This window comes from Salvelinus sp. IW2-2015, linkage group LG5 (assembly GCF_002910315.2).
Source record: "Salvelinus sp. IW2-2015 linkage group LG5, ASM291031v2, whole genome shotgun sequence".
Lineage (NCBI taxonomy): Eukaryota > Metazoa > Chordata > Actinopteri > Salmoniformes > Salmonidae > Salvelinus > Salvelinus sp. IW2-2015.
Window position 1 is genome coordinate 17,263,178 of NC_036844.1, and position 24,967 is coordinate 17,288,144.

Genomic DNA, 24,967 nt, shown 5'->3' on the forward strand with positions numbered 1-24,967 from the left:
TGGACAGAAAGTTTCAGATTTTTTCAATGTTATGTAAAAAAAAAAAAAGGTAAAAATAATTAATACATAAATAAATAAAGAAATACGTTTTTTTTCTTTCTCTGAGGTCTTGGCTGATTTCTTTGGATTTTCCCATGATGTCAAGCAAAGAGGCACTGAGTTTGAAGGTAGGCCTTGAAATACATCCACAGGTACACCTCCTATCAGAAGCTTCTAAAGCCATGACATCATTTTCTGGAATTTTCCAAGCTGTTTAAAGGCACAGTCAACTTAGTGTATGTAAACTTCTGACCCACTGGAATTGTGATACAGTGAATTATAAGTTAAATAATCTGTCTGTAAACAATTGTTGGAAAAATTACTTGTGTCATGCACAAAGTAGATGTCCTTACCGAATTGCCAAAACTATAGTTTGTCAACAAGAAATTTGTGGAGTGGTTGAAAAACAAGTTTTAATGACTCCAACCTAAGTGTATGTAAACTTCCGACTTCAACTGTATAGTAGGTAGGCTAGCTTGTAGTCACAATAATTTACTTCTGTTTTTTGCTGGCAGGATAGTGCAAAGGTACATCTGGTTTGATTTGCTGCTCTAGGTAAAGATATGCATGGCTGAGTTTGATGGACAGATCAATACTAACACTGTTTCTTCTGCTGTCAGTTTGGTGCTAAATTTACCAGAGGCATAAATATCATACCCCCCAAGAAATGAAACCTCCCCTGTTATTGTAACAGTGAGAGGTTAGGATGTCTTGGGGGTGTGGTATAAAATGCTAGCCTCCCCTGTTATTGTAACGGTGAGAGGCTAGGATGTCTTGGGGGTATGATATTGGTGCATCTGTAACTTTCTCACTCATCATTATTCACGATTCATTCAGGATTATCTGTAATCATGGTAGCATCCACATTCATGTAGAAGTGTTAGAAACATATTATATTCTTATTTACAATTAAAGTGACTCCAAAATGACACAATACATTATTTACCATTCATTTCTATCGGCCACAAAATAATCTGAAACACAACCAAAACAAACAGCAAATGCATTCCAAAAAATTGGGTCACAAGCTTGATGTAGTCATTGCGTGCTAGGAATATGAGACTAAATACTTCACTTTTTACTACTTTAATACACATATAAGTGAATTTGTCCCAATACTTTTGGTCCCTTAAAATGTGGATGAAAATACCCTGAAATTAAAGCTGACAGTCTGCACTTTAACCTCATAGTTATTGTATCATTTCAAATCCAAAACAACAACAAATGTGTCGCTGTCCCAATACTTTTGGAGCTCTCCGTAGCTTTAACTGTAGTACACACAAATGGAAGAGGTGTCCAACTGTAGAGAGTTCTACAGAATATGCAAGAGTGAAATTCATCTACAGTAGTGACTTTGTATGCTTTTGGTATAGTGTTCCTGCTGTTTACTTGACTGCAGTCATGTTGGTTTGTGAAAATGTTAAGATATTGTTGTGGAAATTCTTACACAGTACACTTGAAGTCAATCTTAAATGAGTCATTGTTTATTGTCAGCGCGCTGGAGAGGTTCCAACAAACTTAATGCAGCATAGTGAACGTCTGTTAGGAGCTCTAATGGGGCAGTCCTGTTTAGTTCTCTTATATACTGCAGACAAGGCATATTTACATGATTAATTAATCATTGACGTTTGCTTCATTCATGTGACCGACCAAGACTGAGTCATGCATGTGACAGACCAATACCTCACAAGGCTTCTTCTCTCTAAGCTGAGACCTTGAAACTGAGATATCCCTTTTTCTTAACAAGATTCTGGGTGTACTGCCAAATTGCGGACCCTGATAGTGAGGATTCGTTCAATCAGTCACTTGCATGAGCACAGAAAATGGTTATTAGAAGAAATGTATAAAATAGAAAAGCACCAACATTAAATTTTGCATCACAATATTTTCATGACGGCAGTGATATGAACGATCATTGTCTTCGAACTATATTTGAAAGTGGATTTGTTATTTGAGTTTAATTTCACAGAGAATGAGGGTTAAAAGTATCACAACAATTCTCATGAATTCATGCATTTATTTTAGAACAAGTAATCCTTTAATCAAATAATGGTCATTTCCTGCAGAAGAGTGTTGTCATTGCTGGAGTCTGCCGTCTACACTGCCAACCTTATGCCCTTTCTGGTGACTTATGGGGAACCGGCATGTGTGTTTTAACACGGGTCCTCTACTCAGGTAAACAAAGCCTGTATCTATTCAAGCCTTTAATCCAATAGATAGATGTCTGCCCCCCCCCCCCGCACCAGTCATCCCCAGAGAGAGAAAGGAAGCTAACTGTTCCTTTACGTAAGATACCAGGAAGACTCCCATATTCAAGGAATTAAGACGCTGTTCCCCCTCAGGCCAAGGCAATACGTCAATTATTGCGTATTGATTGACCTCATTAATTTGGATCACAAACAATAGTTAATCCTCTCCCTCATAGAGAGTTGAATAACATGTAGGGCGCCTTGGGTAGCAGGTACCCAGGTATGTAGGGGTTAAATTGAGATGGGTTAAGTAGTAGAACTGTTATGAACCTTGTTGCTTTTATGTAAAATAAATAAATGGCTAAATCCATGAACATCAAGCGTGTTATTTTCCAACGTAAAATAATGGAGCTTCACACAGGAAGGTGTGAAGGTGCTCCTACACAAAAAATGCTTTAGCACATAAAACGTATACCAGAAGACACAGTATTGATGTCACTTAACTACTTATCACTAGACTGCGAACAGATAGTATGAGTCCCATTGTATTTCTCTCTCGCACAAGGGCAAGTTCAGTACACCTGAAAATGAGGGGCTGCATTTGAGCAACTTGTTGTTGTTAGATTTACTGTAATCTCTTTATCTGTGGTGTGCTGTGTCTATGAAGGGAATAGGCCAAGCTAATCTCTCTCAGGGAACATTGAGTAACAGTGTTACATGACGTCTGGTCCTCCCCGTTGCTCACTGCAATCAACAGGTCAACCTTGTGTGGCATGGCAGGAAGCCCTTTGGTTGCATAGCACATGTGTTCTCTACAGTCAAGGCCAAAGGGTCCAAAAATGCACATTCCTTCACATTCCTAAAACCCTATGCAGTGCACTTACAGTGCTGTGAAAAAGTATTTGCCATTTTCACATTTTCTCTACTTTTTGCGTATTTTTGTTATCAGATGTTCAACCAAAACCTAATATTATATAAAAGGAACCTGAGTGAACAAATAACACAACAATTACATACTTATGTAATGTATTTCATAAACAAAGTTATGCAACACCCAATGGCCCTGTGTGGAAAGTAATTTACCCCTTACACTCAATAACTGGTTGTGCCACCATTAGCTGCAATGACTCCAACCAGACGCTTCCTGTAGTTGTTGATCCGTCTCTCACATCGCGGTGGAGGAGTTTTGGCCAACTCTTCCAGGCAGAACGGCTTTAACTCAGCAACATTTGTGGGTTTTCAAGCACCAACTGCTCATTTCAAGTCCTGCCACAACATCTCGATTGGAATTAGGTCTGAACATTCCAAAGCTTCAAATATGTTACCTTTTAACCATTTACATGTAGACTTGATTGTGTGTTTTGGATATTTTGTCTTGCTGCACTTCAGCTCACAGACTGATGGCCTGACATTTTCCTGTAGAATTATCTGATACAGAGCAGAATTCATGGTTCCTTCTATTAAGGCAAGTCGTCCATGTCCTGAGGCAGCAAAGCATCCCCAAACCATCACACTACCACCACGCTTGACCGATGGTATAAGGTTCTTACTGTGGAATGCAATGCTTGGTTTTTGTATTAGTCACATGCGCCGAATACAACAGATGTAGACCTTACAGGGAAATGCTTACTTACAAGCCCCTAACCAACAATGCAGTTTAAAAATATGAATAATAAATAGAAGGAACAAGTAATTAAACAGCAGCAGTAAAATATCAATAGCGAGACTATATACAGGGGGTACAGTACAGAGTCAATGTGCGGGTGCAACGGTTAGTCAAGGTTATTGCGCTAATATGTACATATACGTAGGTAGAATTAGAGTTATTAAAGTGACTATGCATAGATAATAACAGAGAGTAGCAGCGTAGAAGGAGGGGGCCATACAAATAGTATGGGTAGCCATTTGATTAGCTGTTGAGGAGTCTTATGGCTTGGGGGTTGAAGCTGTTTAGAAGCCTCTTGGACCTAGACTTGCCACTCCGGGACCGCTTGTCGTGTGGTAGCAGAGAGAATAGTCTATGACTAGGGTGGCTGGAGTCTTTTACAATTTTAAGGGCCTTCCTCTGACACCGCCTGGTATAGAGGTCCTGGATGGCAGAAAGTTTGAGGAGGGGACTGAGCACGCACCACTGAGGGGCCCCTGTGTTATGAATCAGCGAGGCGGATGTGTTGTTACCTACCCTTACCACCTGGGGGCGGCCCGTCAGGAAGTCCAGGATCCAGTTGCAGAGGGAGGTGTTTAGCCCCAGGGTCCTTAGCTTATTGATGAGCTTTGAGGGCACTATGGTGTTGAACGCTGAGCTGTAGTCAATGAATAGCATTCTCACATCGGTGTTCCTTTTCTCCAGGTGGAAAAGGGCAGTGTAGAGTGCAATAGAGATTGCATCATCTGTGGATCTGTTAGGGCAGTATGCAAATTTGAGTGGGTCTAGGGTTTCTGGGATAATGATGTTGATGTGAGCCATGACCAGCCTTTCAAAGCACTTCATGGCTACAGATGTGAGTGCCACGGGTTGGTAGTCATTTAGGCAGTTTACCTTAGTGTTCTTGGGCACAGGGACTATGGTAGTCTGCTTAAAACATGTTGGTATTACAGACTCGGTCAGGGAGAGTTTGAAAATGTCAGAGAAGACACTTGCCAGTTGGTCAGCGTATGCTCGCAGTACACGTCCTGGTAATCCGTCTGGCCCTGCAACCTTGTGAATGTTGACCTGTTTAAAGGTCTTACTCACATCGGCTGCGGAGAGCGTGATCACACAGTCATCCGGAACATCTGGTGCTCTCATGCATGTTTCAGTGTTATATGCCTCGAAGTGAGCATAGAAGTAGTTTAGCTCGTCTGATAGGCTCGTGTCACTGGGCAACTCTCAGCTGTGCTGTCCTTTGTCGTCTGTAATGTTTTGCAAGCCCTGCCACATCCGAGTATAGTACAATTCGATCTTAGTCCTGCATTGACGCTTTGCCTGTTTGATGGTTCATTGGAGGGCATAGATGTTGCCTGTAATCCATGGCTTCTGGTTAGGGTATGTACGTACGGTCACTGTGGGGACAATGTCATCGATGTACTTATTGATGAAGCCAATGACTGACGTGATGTACTCCTCAATGCCATCGGAACAATCCCGGAACATATTCCAGTCTGTGCTAGCATGTTGTCCAAAAAGTTATACTTTTGACTCATCTGTCCATAGTAAATTATTCCAAGAGTCTTGATGATAATCAAGGTGCTTTTTGGCAAACTTGAGTCAACTTTTTGGACGAGATGGGTCCCATTTATTATAATGGCACAAGGCGAGACCCACATGCAGACACAGGAGGCAGATGGTAAAGCTCCGATATTTATTATAACAAAGGGAGTAGGCAAAGGCAGGTCGGGGACAGGCGAGAGTTCATAAACCAGGTCCGAGTCCAAACAGTACCAGACGATAGGCAGTCTCGAGGTCAGGACAGGCAGGGGTCAGAAACCAGATCTGAGTCCAAAACAGTACAAGGGGATAGGCAGGCTGGTAGTCAGAAAAGGCAGAGTGGTCAGGCAGGCGGGTTCGGAGTCAGTACAGGCAAGGGTTGAAACCAGGAGGACTAGAACAAACAGAGACTGGGAGAAATAGGAGCAAGGAAAAGTCAAGCTGGTTGACTTGGCAAACAAGACAAACTGGCACAGAGAGACAGGAAACACAGGGATATATACACTGGGGATAATAAGCGACACCTGGAGGCTGTGGAGACAATCACAAGGACCGGTGAACCAGATCAGGGTGTGACAATTATGTCTGGTTGAAAATCAACAAATCGGAAGTTTTGGAATGGCCTAGTCAAAGTCCAGACCTAATCCAAATTCAGATTTTGTGGCAGGACTTTAAACGAACAGTTCATGCTGGAAAACCCACAAATGTCGCTGAGCTAAAGCAGTTCTGCATGCAAGAGTGGGCCAAAATCCCTCCACAGAGATGTGAGAGACTGATCAACAACTACATGAAGCATTTGGTTGCAGTCATTGCTGCTAAAGGTGCCAAACCAGTTTTTGAGTGTAAGGGGGCAATTATTTTTTCACACTGGCGAATTGGGTGTTGCATAACTTTGTTAATTAAATAAATAAAATAAGTATCCAATTTTTTTGTTATTTGTAAACTCAGGTTCCCTTTATCTAATATTAGGGTTTGGTTGAAGATCTGATAACATTCAGTATCAAAAATAGAGAAAATCAGAAAGTGGGCAAATACTTTTTCACAGCACTGTATATATATATTTTTTAATGTAACCTTTATTTAACTAGGCAAGTCAGTTTATAAGAACAAATTCTTATTTGCAATGACAACCTACCGGGGAACAGTGGGTTAACTGCCTTGTTCAGGGGCAGAACGACAGATTTTTACCTTGTCAGCTCAGGGATTTGATCCAGCAACCATTCGGTTACTGGCCCAATGCTCTAACTAAACAGCTGACAGTATCCCCCCCCCCAAAACAGCTGAGTTGGCTGGGAATACTGTACATGTTATGATCCCATCTACCCTTATTCTGCATGCTCTGTAGCCTTTTACATTAGCAACTTGAGGAGATTGGGATACATCTAAATAGAGCTTGGGGATTAGAGTGCATGACACCACCTTGATCCCTTATTTGCGGGGGGAGGGTATAGGAGACACCGTCAGAGACAGGTGAGGAGAGTTAATTTTACGTTGACTCTGCAGCTTGAATAGGCTGATGCTCTCCAGGACCATTACCAGGCGTACAGATCAGAGCTGGGGAGACCTGGGAGAACAGCTATAGACATATTCTGAGACCGTCAGTGGAAATCTGAACCGAAAAGCTAAATGGAGTTGGATATTTGTATTTCAGAGTTTAACAGACATTGAGGAGGATTGGAGATCTCCCGCTTGCTCCATAGAAAGGATTTGATGGATTTTACCATGACTTCTGAAGCTGCTGTGTGGGTATCCAAAGGTGCTGAGAATCATGAAAATGTCTGATATGGGATAAAAGCAGAGCGACAGCTTTCAAACTTGAAGGTGAGATATGTAAAAAGATGTTCTCTCTTCTCAAGCTGGTATTATCGTATAAATCATTGTAAAACACTGACAATAACTTTCTTTCTAAAACATCAAATGTTGATGCACTGTAAAACTATTATAATATTATATAATAGTAGGGGAGAGTGGGTTAAGTTGAGCCAAAGGAGTAAGTTTAGCCACCGTTGTTTTTAGAAACCATACACAAAATGTATAATTTGACCAAATATTTAGGAGCCATGGTTGAGCCAATGGAAAGTTGAGCAAATTGAAGAGTTTTCTTCCCAGGTGAAATGCAAGGCATTATCACTGGGACATGATGTAACAACAGGGCCTGGCTAGGGTTTCAAAGTTACCAGTAATTCACCAATGTTACCGGAATCTTGGAAAATCTATGGCAATCTATCGTAACTTTGGTCATTTATACACTACCGGTCAAAAGTTTTAGAACCCCCACTCATTCAAGGGTTTTTCTTTATTTTTACTATTTTCTACATTGTAGAATAATAGTGAAGACATCAAAACTATGGAATAACAAATATGGAATCATGTAGTAACCAAAAAAATGTTAAACAAATCAAAATATATTTGAGATTCTTCAAATAGCCACCCTTTGCCTTGATGACAGTTTTGCACACTCTTGGCATTCTCTCAACCAGCTTCACCTGGAATGCTATTCCAACAGTCTTGTATGTTGAGCACTTGTTGGCTGCTTTTCCTTCACTCTGCGGTCCGACTCATCCCAAACCATCTCAATTTGGTTGAGGTCGGATTGTGGACGCCACGTCATCTGATGCAGCTCTCCATCACTCTCCTTCTTGATAAAATAGCCATTTCACAGCCTGGAGGTGTGTTGGGTCATTGTCCTGTTGAAAAACAAATGATAGCCCCACTAAGCCCAAACCAGATGGGATGGTGTATCGCTGCAGAATGCTGTGGTAGCCATGCTGGTTAAGTGTGCCTTGAATTCTAAATAAATCACAGACAGTCTCACCAGCAAAGCACCCCCACACCATAACACCGCCTCCTCCATGCTTTACAGTGGGAACCACACATGCGGAGATCATCCGTTTACCTACTCTGCGTCTCACAAAGACACGGCAGTTGGAACCAAAAATCTCCCATTTGGACTCCACACCAAAGGACACATTTCCGCCGGTCTAATGTCCATTGCTCGTGTTTCTTGGCCCAAGCAAGTCTCTTCTTCTTATTGGTGTCCTTTAGTGGTGGTTTCTTTGCAACAATTCTACCATGAATGCCTGATTCACGCAGTCTCCTCTGATCAGTTGATGTTGAGATGTGTCTGTTACTTGAACTTGGCAAAGCATTTATTTGGGCTGCAATTTCTGAGGCTGGTAACTCGAATGAACTTATCCTCTGCAGCAGAGGTAACTCTGGGTCTTCCTTTCCTGTGGTGGTCCTCATGAGAGACAGTTTCATCATAGCGCTTGATGGTTTTTGCGACTGCACTTAAAGAAACTTTCAAAGTTCTTGAAATTTTCCAGATTGACTGACCATCATGTTTTAATGTAATGATGGACTGTCATTTCTATAGGGCCATCTGCTGTATACCCCCCTACCTTGTCACAACACAACTGACTGCCTAAAATGCATTAAGATGGAAAGAAATTCCACAAATTAACTTTTAAGAAGCTGTTAATTGAAATGCATTCCAGGTGACTACCTCATTAATCTGGTTAAGAGAATGCCAAGAGTGTGCAAAGCCGTCATCAAGGCAAAGGATGGCTATTTGAAGAATCTTAAATGTAAAATATTTTTTCTTTTGTTTAACACTTTTTTGGTTACTACGTGATCTCATATGTGTTATTTCATAGTTCTGATGTCTTCACTATTATTCTATAATGTTGAAAATAGTAAAAATAAATAATAACCCCTTGAATGAGTGGGTGTTCTAAAACTTTTGACCGGTAGTGTACTTTAAAAAAAAGTATTCATATATATATTAGAAAATTCTTATATCTGTGTCCTTGAGTTTGTAGTAGATAGACCATATGGTTCAAGAGCAAATAGCCTACTTAATGAAAAAAGCATCTAATCAACAATGTCATTATTTGCAATGACCTCTTCAACTCTTTCAACTATTGACTTTGTCCACAAGTGCCACCAGTTTGACACAAAACATTGACAACAAATACATATTGACATAGTAAAATAAATCTAAGTGTGTAATTTTTTGGGGAAAGGATATTAAATTCTGAAACTCATATTAGACACCAATGTTATTCACTAAGTTGATGGTTAATATTTAGAATAATTTTACAGCTTTGTCATTCAATTTTTTTGTTGTTGAAATAATTGCATTTATTTATTTCATATACACTAAACAAACATCTAAAGTCTTGGTCCCATGTTTCATTAGCTGAAATAAAAGATCCCAGAAATGTTCCATATGCACAAAAATCTAATTTCTCTCATATGTGGTGCACAAATTTGTTTACATCCCTGTTAGTGAGCATTTATCCTTTGCCAAGATAATCCATCCACCTGACAGGTGTGGCATATCAAGAAGCTGATTACACAGGTGCAACTTGTGCTGGGGACAATAGAATGCGCAGTTTTGTCACATACCACAATGTCAAAGATGTCTCAAGTTTTGAGGGAGGGTGCAATTGTCATGCTGTCTGCAGGAATGTCTACCAGAGCTGTTGCAAGAGAATCGAATGTTCATTTCTTTACCATAAGCCGCTTCCAATGTTGTTTTAGAGAATTTGGCAGTACGTCCAACCGGCCTCACAAACGCAGACCACATGTAACCACGCCAGCCCAGGGCCTCCACATCCGGCTTCTTCACCTGCGGGATCATCTGAGACCAGCCACCCGGACAGCTGATGAAACTGTAGGTTTGAACAACCGAAGAATTTCTGCACAAACTGTCAGAAACCGTCTCAGGGAAGCTCATCTGCGTGCTCGTCGTCCTCACCAGGGTCTTGACTGACTGCAGTGCGACGTCGTAACCGACTTCTTTGGGCAAATGCTCACTTTCGATGACCACTGGCACACTGGAGAAGTGTGCTCTTCACAGAGGAATACCAGTTTCAACTGTACCGGGCAGATGGCAGACAGTATGGCGTTGTGTGGGCAAGCAGTTTTCTGATGTCAATGTTGTGAACAAAGTGCTTCATGGTGGCGGTGGGGTTATGGTATGGGCAGTCATAAGCTACGGACAACGAACACAATTGCATTTTATCAATGGCAATTTCCATGCACAGAGATATTGTGATGAGATCCTGAGGCCCATTGTCGTGCCATTCATCAGCTGCAATCTACTCATGTTTCAGCATGATAATACACGGCCCCATGTTGTAAGGATCTGTACACAATTCCTGAAGGCTGAAAATGTCTCAGTTCTTCCATGGCCTGCATACTCACCAGATGTCACCCATTGAGCATGTTTAGGATGCTCTGGATTGACGTGTACGACAGCGTGTTCCAGTTCCCGCCAATATCCAGCAACTTTGCACAGGCATTGAAGAGAAGTGGGACAACATTCCACAGGCCACAATCAACAGCCTGATCAATTATATGCGAAGGAGATGTGTCATGCTGCATGAGGCAAATGGTGGTCACACCAGATTCTGACTGGTTTTCAGATCCACGCCCCTACCTTTTTGTAAGGTATCTGTGACCAACAGATGCATATGTGTATTCCCAGTCGTGAAATCCATAGATCAGAGCCTAATTTATTTATTTCAATTGACTGTCTTCCTTATATGAGCTGTATCTCAGTAAAAACGTTGAAATGGTTGCGTTTATATTTTTGTTCAGTGTATTTTACATGTCATAATTTCAGAAAGAGGGCCAGAGATAATTACAGACATCTGTGATAATCTGAAGTACACAGAAGGGCAACTAGAAGTCTTTTGATAGATTACATAAAATCCTTGAATGATACCAATATTCTGGTATTTTACTGCTAAACTTCGGAAAGTTTCAGTAAAATACCCTCCCTTTGCAACTGTAGGCCTGACGTATGTTGAAAGTGTTTGTTCGGTGTTAAGCCTGTGTTAAAAGATGCTTTTAACACGATTGTGTTAAATTGTGTTTGGGAAATTAAGATAGAAATGTTTTTAAAAAGGTAGCAAGATTTAATTCAGTACAGAAATTTGTAGGTGGCTTAACCCAGGGTAATTTGTGCCAAGCGACCACTTTTTTGTACAAGCTATGCTTCTATAACTGTAATGTTTACATGAATTCTGCTTATTTCCAAGAATACACAACATCCTGAAATATATGTAGATACTGTACCTTTGTTAGAAAGAATACTATATTTCCCTTGGCTGAATGATACTGAATGTCGGGGGAAAAAATCTCAATTTACCCCACTCTCTCCTTTATATAATTCAATTCAAACTTACTGTCTAGGACATCCATCATACTATTGACTATTGGGTTCTCAAGATGACTGTATATAATTTATTTCCTGTCCACAGTCCATAACCTGTCATGACCTGAGCCGTAGTAAGGATGCCAGGGGGGCAGTACCAGGTGTCCACCAGGAGGAGGACTCTCCACAGCCGCTATAGCCTGTCAGTCAGCTCGTTAGGTCGGCAGGATGAGGAGGAGGATACCCCGCCACCATGCCTCAGCCCTCTGGAGAAGCTCACCACCAAAATGTGTCAGGATGAGCAGACCATCAAGGAGCTGATCGTGGGCCGTAGGATTGGCTTCTACAAGGTCCGTGGTGAGATCGGCTCTGGAACCTTCTCCCACGTCAAAATGGCCTTCCACTCCCTCACCAAAGGCAAGGGCCCCACAAGGGCTGACCGTGCAAAATGTCATCAATAATTAATCAGTGCAGCTGGTATCATCATCCATGCAATGATGCTAACAGCATAGCAATTCATTAGTGTGACTGTGAAACCACCACAGTAAAGCATGTTGAAAATGAACTGAGAAAAACACCTGTCTCAAGTGATCCAACACCTCTCACCTTCTCTCCCCCAGACAAGGTGGCCATCAAGGTGCTGGATAAGATGCGGCTGGATGTTCAGGCCCAGAGGCTGCTGTCCAGGGAGATCTCCAGCATGGAGGCCCTGCAGCATGCCAATGTGGTGCGTCTGTACGAGGTGGTCGAGTCACACAGCCGACTCTACCTGGTGCTGGAGTATGCCGGGGGAGGGGACCTCCACACACACATCTGCTCCGATGGCAAGCTGTCAGAAGCCGAGGCCAAGATCACCTTCGCACAAATCCTATCCGCCATCAAACACATGGTCCGTAACATTCAATTGAATACACATATACTGTAGAATCAGCAATGTGATCCCAGGTCTTATTACAGTCCAATACAGAGATTCTTGATATAAAGATCTTATTTTAGTCCATTTCAATCATGAAATTATTTCATACAGTATGTCTATTGTTTTTGTTTGCAGCACGACAAAAACATAATCCACCGGGACCTGAAGGCTGAGAATGTACTGTACACCTGTAATGGCTGTGTGAAGGTGGCTGACTTTGGCTTCAGCACCAGGGTCACCAACTGCAGTGACACCCTGGACACCTTTTGTGGCTCTCCCCCCTATGCCGCGCCTGAACTCTTCAGGGACGAGTGCTATGTGGGGCCGCCAGTGGACGTATGGGCCATGGGCGTCCTGCTCTTCTTCATGGTGACTGGCACCATGCCCTTCCGAGCCGACACCATGGGCAAGCTGAGGCTCGCTGTTATAGAGGGGGTCTACACCCTCCCGCCCTGGGTGCCAGGCCCGTGCCAGCGGCTGATTCGGGGCATCCTGAAGCCTGTGCCAGCGGAACGCTATGCGGTGGACCAGATGCTGGGCTGTGACTGGCTGCTTCCTGTGGAGTACCCGTGGACTGTGGTGCCACCGGTCCCCCTCAGCCCTCTGCGCCTGGCGGATGCAGAGCCTGGGGAGCTGGATGATGAGGAGGAGGAGATCAGGGCCTCCCTGGAGGAGCTGGGTGTCAACATGGAACACATACGCAACAACGAGGGCAAGGACAGCCGCAGCCCCATCACCGGACTTTACCGCATCCTCTTACACCGCGCCCAGAAAAGGCGTGGCGCTGAGACTGTGCCTGTGGTCGGAGGGTTGGTCCGGGACCCTAAGAGAGAGGGCCTCCTGGCCTACAGAGGTCTGATGCACTCCTCCAGGTTATGTGTCCTTCAGTAAGTGACCAGCCTGGACATGGATCCTTGAAAGCCTGCTTTAATCCATTGAAAATTCACTCAGGGTCATACAGCTACAAATGTTTTATTGCACTTTGGGATGAAAGTGAAAATGTGTTTTGTGTGAATGTAACACAGGAACCTCTGTAGATGAACAGTTGTGGTAACGCACAGATACTGAAACATTGGACTGCTGGTCATGATGTCTCTAACAAAGTAAGATTGTTATTGGTAATCTTTTGTGAAGCTGAAATAGAGGTGTAAAAGTGCCTGATGAAATGAGTCCCATCAAAATGAATTTAAAAAGCACCCTTTTTAGTATATAAGTGATACTTATATACTTTTATTCATAGCACAATAGAGCGCATGAAATATGAAGAATGTGCTGAAAGAGCATTGCTTTTAGACAACTCCTTGGTTGTTTGATGAAACATCGATAGTCTCTGAAATCAGTATGCTTGTTTGTCTTCGTGATGTTTCTTGCCCTTAGAGAAGACTGATTTTGTGCAGGTGATTGTCTCTGTATTATATTTGACCACCAAATGGAACTTTTACCATTGTGACTTATTGATGCTCTAAATAAAGCGCAATAAAGACTTAATTGACATTCATGCAGGTTATTTTTTATTTGAAGCAGGTGGAGGTCAAATATAAACCTCATGGAAGCAAATTTAGGGCTGCTATTCTATGTATTAAGTGTTTACAAAAGTTTCACCAGTGTCCTGCTAGACACCATGTAAACAATAGCCTACAGCAGCTGGCAGAGCACCAGATGATAGTCAGCCCCCTATTTAAACCCCCAAACCCAATAGTGTGCAACTGCAGCCCCCCACACAGACACACACTTTTGAATGTGGGCCAAAAAGAAAATCAAAGGATTATCTGAGTTTTTTTGCCAGTAGACACTGTCCTTCACTCCCGCCTGCCGAACACCTGCCCTCACCATTGTTAACAGAACTGCGGGAAAGCGGTGCCCGAAAGGCGGGGCAAAGTACACTGTTTACCGGTTGCCCCACCTCCCGCTAATACAGCAGGCGGGAGGATGGAGCCACACTGGGTGCTAGCTTGCTAGTACAGTGTCACCCCCGCCTCGCTCCTGTGTACCTGAGGAAATCGTGTTGGCAGGCGGGGGCTCCCGCAAGCACATCAGGCAGGAGGCTGGGGTAACACCGTGTGCTATCTTGCTAGTTAGCTAACACATGGTGTCGCCCCCCGCCTCCTGCCTAATATAAGTATAAATAGGTGTTGCTGCAGAGGCAGGAATGCCCCGAATTGTGGGCTGCAGTTGCACCTTTCTCCCCAAACCAGTCTACTCCGGAGCCTTAGGCACCCAAACTACCCTCAACTCCTCCCCTGTCCGGCCTCACCTGCAGAAAGCGGCAGATGGCACGGCGTGGCTACGCAGACATCTGCCGGTCAGACAATAATCCCTCTGTGTGGGCTGCTGGATGTGACAACAGAGCACATTCTGCTATTGTGCGCCCCCATACACATGTAGATCAGCCAAGAAGGGAGGAAGGGACAGAACAGACTTTTACTGGTGGAACAACAGCTAGCAGTTGACACCCTTGAGCACATTTTGTTTGTCAACCCAATAACCTCCCCATTTTAAATAAGTAGGCGTAGGCTACCCTCCAAACTTAATAACAAGAGTGAAAACACATGACAACAAATACAATGTATATTCAATTTATTAGGGTATTCATTTTTTATAAACATTTCTTAAAACATTGAAATAATTATAATTCATTTTTTTCCCCTTTTCATGTTTAACAATGAAATGTTATCAAGCATAAACATAAGTAACATAAGTAAAAATATATATTTTTGAAAAAGTTAGGCAAAACATTCTAAAGTGAAACCTTTAGAGCATTATAAGTGTAATATTTCTTATCTTTTTTATATTCATTTTTGTCATTATTACATTTCTAAAGTTAAACCTTTAGAGAATTAAGACAATTCTGGAAAGTGGGAAACATTTCGCTGAATGTAACGGTTGTTATTGCCGCTCAGCAAGAAGACATTTTAAAAAGTCCGTTTTAAGAATGCTTCTTCTTGGCACCGCTTCTTCTCCTACTGCGCGTGCTTCAACGTGCGACGTTCGCTCTGTGGAACACAGGATGCAGAACTCGCTCCTCCTTTCTCTCCAAACCTCATCCACACAAAGAATGAGGGCCGTTTTGTCGCTCTTGTGGCATACCTGACCTCATTCACATAAAGAATGGAAGTCAACTTGGCATGGACGGTACAAGAGACGACGAAATCACGGGGGCCCATTCGGGCCGGCCACGRGCTGCCTGGATCAGAATCCTCCTCAGGAGTATCCAGGGATGAGAAACAGTGTCATCCTGTAAAAGGATGAGTATTTCCTTATAGGTTGAAGGTTTACAGCATCTCAAGAGAGAAGATCAGCGCTTAGGGAGGGTGATCTCTGGAACCCAGTCGTTCAGACRGCGGCTCTCCTCACAGAACAGGTGCAGCTTCTCCAGAGCAGGGTCCTCCCAAGAACCATCAGCTGGGTTCTGTTGACAAACAAGAGGGGAAAGAAACATTAGTCACAATAAACAGTTAAAAATATGATATATTATTGCATGTTTTAATAAAGTCAGTTTGTGTTGAAATAGTACATACCATAATAAGACAGCAGTGGGCATCTTCAAGCTGGCCAGTCTTGTCACGAACAATCTCGGCCAGGCGCTGCATGTTGTTCACCCTGACGATGCTGATGTCGTTGTCAAAACAGTAAGACTGGATGAGGGTGAAGTGGATCTGGAGAGCAATGTCACACTCCCACTCCTCATCGGTTGCCAGGACACAGAAACACACATTGTCTGGGTCACTGCAAAGAAAAAAATAGAAGAACCATAAGTATATGCAAAATGACTTCAAAATAAGCAAACAGATGTAAACTTAATTTCTATATGCATTTCAAGAAACTCATACTTACACATTCATAACTTTAGCAGACTCATAGACACCGACAGTCAGGCAGTTGTTGTCTTTAGCTGAGAGCATAACTTCCTCCAGCGCTTTGCCGGTGCACTGGGCACGTTTAGCGGGCTTCTGGATCAGAACTTCCTCAAGAGTCATGATGATGCAGAATATTCCAAAACTTCCTGAGTGGGAGTTAGTGTAGCCGGAGAGTAAATCCGAAAAGATTAGTGATTCTGAAGAGACTGTGCTGCGGTTTTATACCTTTGGGCTAGTGGCGCCTGTGAATACGCAGCGCCCTGATTGGTTGACCTGAATGGCGCAATAGTATGCTAATTGTATTGTCCCACGGCTCGTGGCAGATTGATAGGAGGCATCATGGCAAGTATTTTTCTGTGCCGGGCCTGCTCCGACCGAAAACAAAAATGTTTGTATTTATTTCAGATGGATTTAGATCATATTCTCTCCAAGTTTAAACTCAATAAATTGAGATTTTGGCTGTCATATTTTGCATTACAAATTTCCTTGAGTTTGATTGTTTCACATGACACACTAATTTATGCCAATAGCCTCAAAATATGCTTTCGGAGATGCATTTGATAATTTATTAAATCAGTCTATAAACCTACTGAAACAAAAAATCCAAAGATTAACAATTGGATAATCAAACTTTGTAAAGTGCTTAACAGTGCCCAAATTGTCTCTGATTAAGATTCTGTATGTTTCAGTTATAGATGAAAGTATGTCCAAACACAAACAATAATATAGTGAAAGTAAAGTGCGCAGAAGGGCAACCATCTCCCCGTTAGGAGAGGGCAGGTGGAGGATGGCCATCTGTAGAGCCTGACCAAAAACGGCCCCTATTGTGCTCGCAGAAACTCCTATTATCACCCTCTCAATACAAATGTAAATTAACAGCGCGTGCCAGGAGGCCGTGCGTGCCGCACAATATACTGGCCACGTGATCGCTATCAGCTGTCCGAACTTTTATTTATTTACTTTTGCCACATGGACCAATGAAGATTATAGCCATGCTTTACCATACAATTAATTATAAAAGTTGAGCAGCTGGCACGGTTAACCATTAAGGCCAAGTTATATTTGCAGGGTAAAGCCTAATATTACGCAGTTTGGCCAAATTGTATCCACTTTGGTGGCATTTAAGGTGCATAAAATAATCTAGAATAATACTGCTGCATGCGTAATTAGAGGGTCGAGATAACAGGTTCGCGGTGATTGATTCAGCTCCATTGTTTGGTGGATAGCAGTGCGGCAGATGGTGCACTATTGCTATGAGGACACCCCCTCGCCCCGGCCCGGCAGAGCCCCCTCCCCACCCCCACCCCGTGGCGCGCCGCTCCTATTGTCCGCGAGTCTTTACATTCGCTGGAAGAAAAAGTCTGTTGTCTGAGTTTTGATCCAATTTAAATGTAAATAAAGTGAGCGTATAGTCAAAACTCACGACTATGAATCTTTGATAGGCGTAGTCTTATCTTTAATATAGGCCACGCGTATGAGTTGCAGCCCAATAATGAATCATTCAGAAATGTTTGGGGCATAAACACACCCAATAAATAAATATGCGGTTTTGATTAAATCATGTTATTTTGCTACACAACATAACAAACGAAATGATTAGAGCAATTAGAATACTTAATTATCATTGGTTTATTATTAGGCAATCATTAGTTGAGAGGTTTAAATGGCCCATGTTGCAAGCAACAACAACACATAGCTTTGAATACAGTAAGTTAGCCTAATGTATTAGTTAACAGATAGGGTTCATTGGATCAAAGTTTGATTCATCCGATAGCAGCTCAAAGACTAGGCTATTTTTGGAAGGCTCAACCTAACCTAGCTTGGCAACAGGGCAGGCGCGTGCAAGTCGATATAGGACTCATTGTTCATGAAGAAGCACATCTGCCAGACGGGGCCCCCTCCCCAGCAGCGCGTGACAGGTGTTTCTGGCTCAAGCCATGGCTCGCTCTGGCGAATGACATAGCCTACTGCACATTGACCCATGGCTCAAAAGTTCTTTGTGCAGATGCAAATTAGCCAAACAACCAGATAACTTCAACTCGACTACTTTCCATTGGCAACGTTCTATTAATTTAGTAGTAGCAATCATGTTGGTTCACAGCCTAATAATAAAATGGGGCATGCAAGATGAAGTTGGGTTTGCAACTTGCAAGTTGAAACAGTGTGGTCACAGTGTAGGATACTTTGGGTATATTATGCAATAAAATAATATAGGAAAAGCTGCGAGTCTTCTACAATATTGTAATTTCCATACTATTGCGCTTGCCTCTGTTCGTTTTACCAGTCAAGGCTACTAATGCACTCTATTACAATTTCTTATTTATAGACACACGTTTTATGTTGGCTATGCGTAATATCTGTGGAAGTCATTGGCCATTATGCACTGCATGTGCCGACTTATCTCTGCTTGTATCGTGCAGCAGAAGTTCTTTGATGACCCCTTCACCTTCCCCCACCCCCACCCCCACGGACAGATGGGATCTTGTTGCTATGGAGAGAGATACAGGCATCTCCAGATGCCACGCGCCTGAAGTCAGCCATGGTTTTACAAATGCAAAACAGCGGCGCGTGCCATTATCGTTTGCAAATAGGAACTTTGGGCCAATTCTGTTCTCCAATACTTGCCTAATCAGCAAAATTGTTTAAGCCTACAAGTTGTGAGTTATCTGGATATTGAAGTAACACAATAATATTGAGTTTTTCCAGAAATCTTTCTTAATACATAAAGGTGTGTGCTAAATGTATGCTAAATCTACTTGATATATCATGCATTTACTCTATTTAAATCATGAAGTATTCACCAGAAAAGTTGACCAGATTTAGATAGTAAAGCGATATCTTTATGTAGTTTGGAAGCCTTAAATGTGCCACTTGGATATGGGTGGTAATTATGGATATTATAGTAGGCTAATAATCTCATCATCCAAACCGACCCTGCACAAATCTGAATTAATTAATCCATAAACGTCAGGGAGTTCTGCATTTGCATCCATTCAATGAACGGAAACTGCCCTGTCCTTTCTTCCGAAATGTTGTCTATAGGCACGAGCCTGCTAGGGGTCGCATGTGCATTGTCTCCCAGCAGCCAATCACAAAACGCGCGTGTGCCACGTCCTCCCTATAAATACTAGCTGTTTCTTACAAATTGCACAAACACACTTCTGTTGAAACATTATCAACATTTCCTCGAACTAGGCGCTACAAACTTCAAATGGAAGCTATTGGCAAATCTCTGAAGGAAGCTCTCAAGTCTGCCCAGTGTGAGGATCGCCTCACTGTTGGTGTCTATGAAAGTGCCAAAATAATGAATGAGTAAGTATTTTATGTACTGAATATGTACTTTATTTAGATTTTTTTTTATTGTACATTTACTCATTACTGAAGTCACTGTGTTATTGTATGATAACATTGACTAATGAAAGTTTATTTTTTTATCTCAACAGTGACCCAGACAATGTGTGTTTCTGTGTCCTGGCCACCGATGAGGAGTGGGAGTGTGACATTGCTCTCCAGATCCACTTCACCCTCATCCAGTCTTACTGTTTTGACAACGACATCAGCATTGTCAGAGTGAACGACTTGCAGCGCCTGGCCGAGATTGTTGGTGACAAGACTGGCCAGCTTGAAGATGCCCACTGCTGTCTTATCACGGTATGTACTATTTCAACTCAAACCTACTTTATTGAACTATTTAATAAACCATTAATTGTGTCCATGTGACTAATGTTTCTTTCCCCTCTTGTTTGTCAACAGAACCCAGCTGATGGTTCTTGGGAGGACCCTGCTCTGGAGAAGCTGCACCTGTTCTGTGAGGAGAGCCGCYGTCTGAACGACTGGGTTCCAGAGATCACCCTCCCTAAGCGCTGATCTTCTCTCTTGAGATGCTGTAAACCTTCAACCTATAAGGAAATACTCATCCTTTTACAGGATGACACTGTTTCTCATCCCTGGATACTCCTGAGGAGGATTCTGATCCAGGCAGCYCGTGGCCGGCCCGAATGGGCCCCCGTGATTTCGTCGTCTCTTGTACCGTCCATGCCAAGTTGACTTCCATTCTTTATGTGAATGAGGTCAGGTATGCCACAAGAGCGACAAAACGGCCCTCATTCTTTGTGTGGATGAGGTTTGGAGAGAAAGGAGGAGCGAGTTCTGCATCCTGTGTTCCACAGAGCAAACGTCGCACGTTGAAGCACGCGCAGTAGGAGAAGAAGCGGTGCCAAGAAGAAGCATTCTTAAAAACTGACTTTTTAAAATGTCTTCTAGCTGAGCAGCATAACACCATTGCATTCAGCGATATACTTCCCACTTTCCAAAATTGTCTTAATTCTCTGAAGGTTTCACTTTAGATGATTTGAATATGACAAAAACTCAAAAAAGAAAGAAAAAAAGAAATGTACTGTAATGCTCTGAAGGTTTTACTTTAGACATTCAATATGAGAATCTATTATCGAAAATGGTACAATGTTGAACTCCTGATTACATAAAAAAATAAAGATATATTGCATTTGTTGCTCCATAAAATGTTTTACTGTTGAATTCCCGATTGTCAAAAACGAAGAAAGAAGATAAATGAAAGAATATATTTGTTATTTTCTAAAGGTTTCACTTTATAAATGTCATGTATGACGAAATGATCAATAAAATGTTGAGCGTAAATTTTGGATCTTGAATGTTCTCACCATACTAAAAACTAAATAAAATCAGTCCCAACAATAATTCTTAAATAACCGTTGGCACTTGCACAGTGTTTGGTGCTCTTACCACTACCCAACACGTGTACATCCCATAGGCCTGATGTACTGTGTTCTATCCTAATTGACCTATCATCATGGCCTGTTATATCCATGTTTATGCAGTGTCTTTGTTTACAAACTACTGCCCTTGCAGGCACACATCTATTCTGACCACTGGAAGCATTTACCTGTGAGAGGTCTATTTCTTTTTTTATTGGTATTTTATTAGGATCCCCATTAGCTGTTGCGAAAGCAGCAGCTACTCTTCCTGGGGTCCACACAAAACATGAAACATGACATAATACAGAACATTAATAGGCAAGAACAGAACTACATCAATTCAAAAAAGATATTGTGCCTGCAAGGGCAGTAGTTTGTCATTTATGAACATTTTGAAAATCTTGGCTCTCTCTAATTCTCTCCTTCTCTCTTTCTTTCTCTCTCTCGGAGGACCTGAGCCCTAGGACCATACGTCAGGACTACCGGGCATGATGACTCCTTGCTGTCCCCAGTCCACCTGGCCTTGCTGCTATTCCAGTTTCAACTGTTCTGCCTGCGGTTATGGAACCGCCACCTGTCCCAGACCTGCTGTTTTCAACTCTTAATGATCGGCTATGAAAAGCCAACTGAAAATTATTCATGATTATTATTTGACCATGCTTGTCACTTATGAACATTTTGAACATCTTGGCATAGTTCTGTTATAATCAACCGGCACAGCCAGAAGAGGACTGGCCACCCCTCATAGCCTGGTTCCTCTCTAGGTTTCTTCCTAGGTTTTGGCCTTTCTAGGGAGTTTTTCCTAGCCACCGTGCTTCTACACCTGCATTGCTTGCTGTTTGGGGTTTTAGGCTGGGTTTCTGTACAGCACTTCGAGATATTAGCTGATGTACGAAGGGCTATATAAAATAAACTTGATTGATTGATTGATTGATTTGATTGATTGATTGATTGATTGATTGATATACTATGACTACAAGACAGCGGATTGTACAATGGTTTTACAGCACCCCAAACCATTCTGTGATATTATGAAGGTTCAACTGAATTGACTCCCATATCTGCTAGCCCTAACAGACCTCTCCTCCACACATACCCACAACATACAGAGAATGAGCCTGTGCCTTAACACAAAGCAGTACAGGAGAACAATTGTAGTGTCTGTCACTAATCAGATGGCAAGTAACCAGATTGATTGATCAATAATACATTGATGATTAATTGTCACTTTATAGTTGAGATGTGGTTGAATGACATAATTATTCCCTTGTATGGTAATTAGGCACACCTATACACATTGATCAAATGTCCCTATAGTGTTAATGACCATGGTGCACATCATGCACACCAACTTCCAATTGCATGTTGCAGCAGGATTAGGAGAGAGTTTACTTTGGTTACTTTGAGTTTGCACCTGATTCTAACTTCTATTTACAAGGTGTGTATTTATAGGTGTTGTGCACTGAGGACTGCCTCTAATCAGTCCTGTGGGTGCAGATTGCATGTGGTAGCTTTAGAGGCAGTGGATGGAGGATAGTGGTGTTGCTAATGTCTCTTATGGCTGTTTAAGATTCACTCAGATCCAGGGTTCTACTTTTTTACTAGAGTGGTGGTGTGTGATAGAGGAACTACCTTTGGTTGTTATGTGGACCATTGATTTTGTGGCAATTATTTCACCTAAAGATGACAGAGAATAACAAACAACAATCTTATAAGTAATTATTCCATACACATGTCACAGCCGACAAAACAAAGAAGAAATGCATCCAGCTTTTCCCTGTGCTCTTTTGCTCTTGGAACACACAGTTTGTGAATAGCCGCCATTCATTGGAAATTCAGAACTTTCCGGGGCTTTTGTGCTTTTGGAAACAAACTCCAATGTCATTCTGGACCAGTATGCTTCATGTCATTCTTAAGCATTGTGCCTCTATGTAGTAGTCAACAGTTGCCCCAGCCCTCATGCCCCAACTCTGACCCTCCAGATCTGAATACCCCTCCTCTCCATCTCCTCCCCCTTCAGTAGCACTCCTATCTGACCTCCAGATCTGCGGCCCTGCACMGAGCTGCCAAATGCAGCCATCAAATCAGCCCCCAAGAATGGTTTGTTTAATTATTGGCCCAGTGCAGCGTGTATGGCGGTGTGCAGCCGGGGATATTGTTCCCCGTCAGACAGCAAGCGCCTGCAGACCCAACCGAACCCCCCAAAACCTACAATCAACCCCCCTAAATCTACCCGGCAACTGGCCCACAAACACTGCTGCCCCGCATAATGAGACAGAGGAGAGGAGGAGGGAGGGAGGAGGAGGAGAAAGAGGAGGAGAGCACTGTGCCTGGCACAAGCCAGGACTCATTCACCCCCACCCCCCCTCCTCCAGAACAGAGCAGTAATAGGAGTAGTAGGACGCTTTATTCACTTATCTGCACGAAGAGAGAGATTGAAGCCTAATGCAATGTTAATGGTAGTACCCCCATGAGGTTCATGCACTGATATGAAAGCATGTGCTCTGCAGCTGTGCATCCCAACAGGGATGGTGCTCTCTCTATTGCTCTATCTCTGCACTTCACAGCTGCTCTGATATGTGCAGTGTCTAATGTGCGGAGGTGGGCAGCAGAGGCTGCTTTAATTGCCCTGTGTCACAATATTTCATTATCTGTACCTCCTCAAACAACCCCGGTTGCCCCCCGTCTCAACCCGTTTTATAAGGGCTCTGTTCCAGCCACATGGCTCTTCTCAAGTGTCTTTTCAACACTAATGCCCCCCTCCCTCTGCACAATGAGCTGACGACGCCCCGGGAGCAGCAGCAGCAGCAGCAGATGGTGCTGAGGGAAGGGGATGTGATGGGGGGTCAGATTGGGCTTCTGTTCTAGGCCGCCCTGTTGCCCAGGCTACAGCCATCGGAATCCTCCATTACCACTAGTCTGCAGGAAGTCTGTGTTTCTATTTGGTTCTATTTTTAGGGGACAGTCAATCAAGTGATTCGATTGGTATGATTAAATGGTCAGTGAATGGCCACCTTTTTACTTGATAATCTTAATCCCATAAACGGCAGCTATCTCATTGCACATGATTGCAGTGGTTTAAAGTACTTATGTAAAAATACTTTAAAGTACTACTTCAGTAATTTTGGGGGGTATCTGTACTTTACTATTTATATTTTTTGACAACTTTTACTTTTACTCCACATACAGACTCACTAAACACAAATGCTTTGTTTGTAAATTATGTCTGACTGTTGAAGTGTGCCCATGGTTATCGTAAAAACATATATTTTTTAATTGTGCCGTCTGGTTTGCTTAATATAAGGAATTTTAAATGATTTATACTTTTACTTTTGATACTTAAGTATATTTTAGCGATTACATTTCTATTTAAAACCAAATTCTTTTAGACTTTTACTCAAGTATTATTTTACTTGAGTCATTTACTTTTAAGGTATCTTTACTTTCACTCAAGTATGACAATTGGGTACTTTTTCCACCACTGCATCATTGTGCATTGCTTCTGCTTGCCATGTGCATTTATAACATCCCAACAGAGTGTAAACATTGCATCCTCTTGTCAGTTGTTCATCTGGATTGAACTATGTGGGTAAAGCTTTTCATAGAATCTAAAGTTGTGCTGGGGAAGTATCAAAGGAATAATACTGTTTCTGAACTGTTACCTTAAGAATCAATGTGTTATTGCTGCTATGGTGGTGGTTGGGATGAAACTAACCATGGGGCAAAAACTGGTTGAATCAACATTGTTTCCACATCATTTCAATCAAAAGAATGCATTGGATTTGCAAAAAGAAATCAAAGGGCATTTGGTCTTTCTTTCACCCAACTTTTAACTAAAATCCAATGACATGGTGACATTTTTTGTTGATTCCACATTGAA

General features: G+C 42.4%; 3 protein-coding genes across 3 annotated transcripts; 2 read left to right on the top strand and 1 right to left on the bottom strand.

Annotated features, from left to right (window-relative positions):
- Nucleotides 1-11,694: 11,694 nt before the first annotated feature.
- LOC111964514 (serine/threonine-protein kinase NIM1-like) lies at nt 11,695-13,570 on the top strand. Its single transcript, XM_023988400.2, has 3 exons — nt 11,695-11,998; nt 12,202-12,470; nt 12,633-13,570. Exons 1-3 carry the CDS (start codon nt 11,722-11,724, stop codon nt 13,386-13,388), a joined length of 1,302 nt encoding a protein of 433 aa, XP_023844168.1. The 5' UTR covers nt 11,695-11,721; the 3' UTR covers nt 13,389-13,570.
- Nucleotides 13,571-15,057: 1,487 nt separating this feature from the next.
- LOC111963641 (growth arrest and DNA damage-inducible protein GADD45 gamma-like) lies at nt 15,058-16,555 on the bottom strand. The gene is made up of 3 exons (XM_023987159.1): nt 16,332-16,555; nt 16,016-16,223; nt 15,058-15,906 (listed from the first exon to the last, which is right to left on the bottom strand). Exons 1-3 carry the CDS (start codon nt 16,472-16,474, stop codon nt 15,793-15,795), a joined length of 465 nt encoding a protein of 154 aa, XP_023842927.1. The 5' UTR covers nt 16,475-16,555; the 3' UTR covers nt 15,058-15,792.
- A 2,941-nt stretch (nt 16,556-19,496) lies between these two features.
- On the top strand, nt 19,497-21,010 carry LOC111963642 (growth arrest and DNA damage-inducible protein GADD45 gamma-like). The gene is made up of 3 exons (XM_023987160.2): nt 19,497-19,666; nt 19,798-20,005; nt 20,108-21,010. Exons 1-3 carry the CDS (start codon nt 19,566-19,568, stop codon nt 20,219-20,221), a joined length of 423 nt encoding a protein of 140 aa, XP_023842928.1. The 5' UTR covers nt 19,497-19,565; the 3' UTR covers nt 20,222-21,010.
- Nucleotides 21,011-24,967: the final 3,957 nt, after the last annotated feature.

Excerpts from the sequence above, each read along its gene's own strand:
- LOC111964514 (XM_023988400.2), top strand. The coding sequence starts at position 11,722 with ATGCCAGGGGGGCAGTACCAGGTGTCCACCAGGAGGAGGACTCTCCAC. Across the intron at positions 11,999-12,201 it reads CTTCCACTCCCTCACCAAAG|ACAAGGTGGCCATCAAGGTG; the intron begins GCAAGGGCCCCA and ends TCTCTCCCCCAG. Across the intron at positions 12,471-12,632 it reads TATCCGCCATCAAACACATG|CACGACAAAAACATAATCCA; the intron begins GTCCGTAACATT and ends TTTTGTTTGCAG.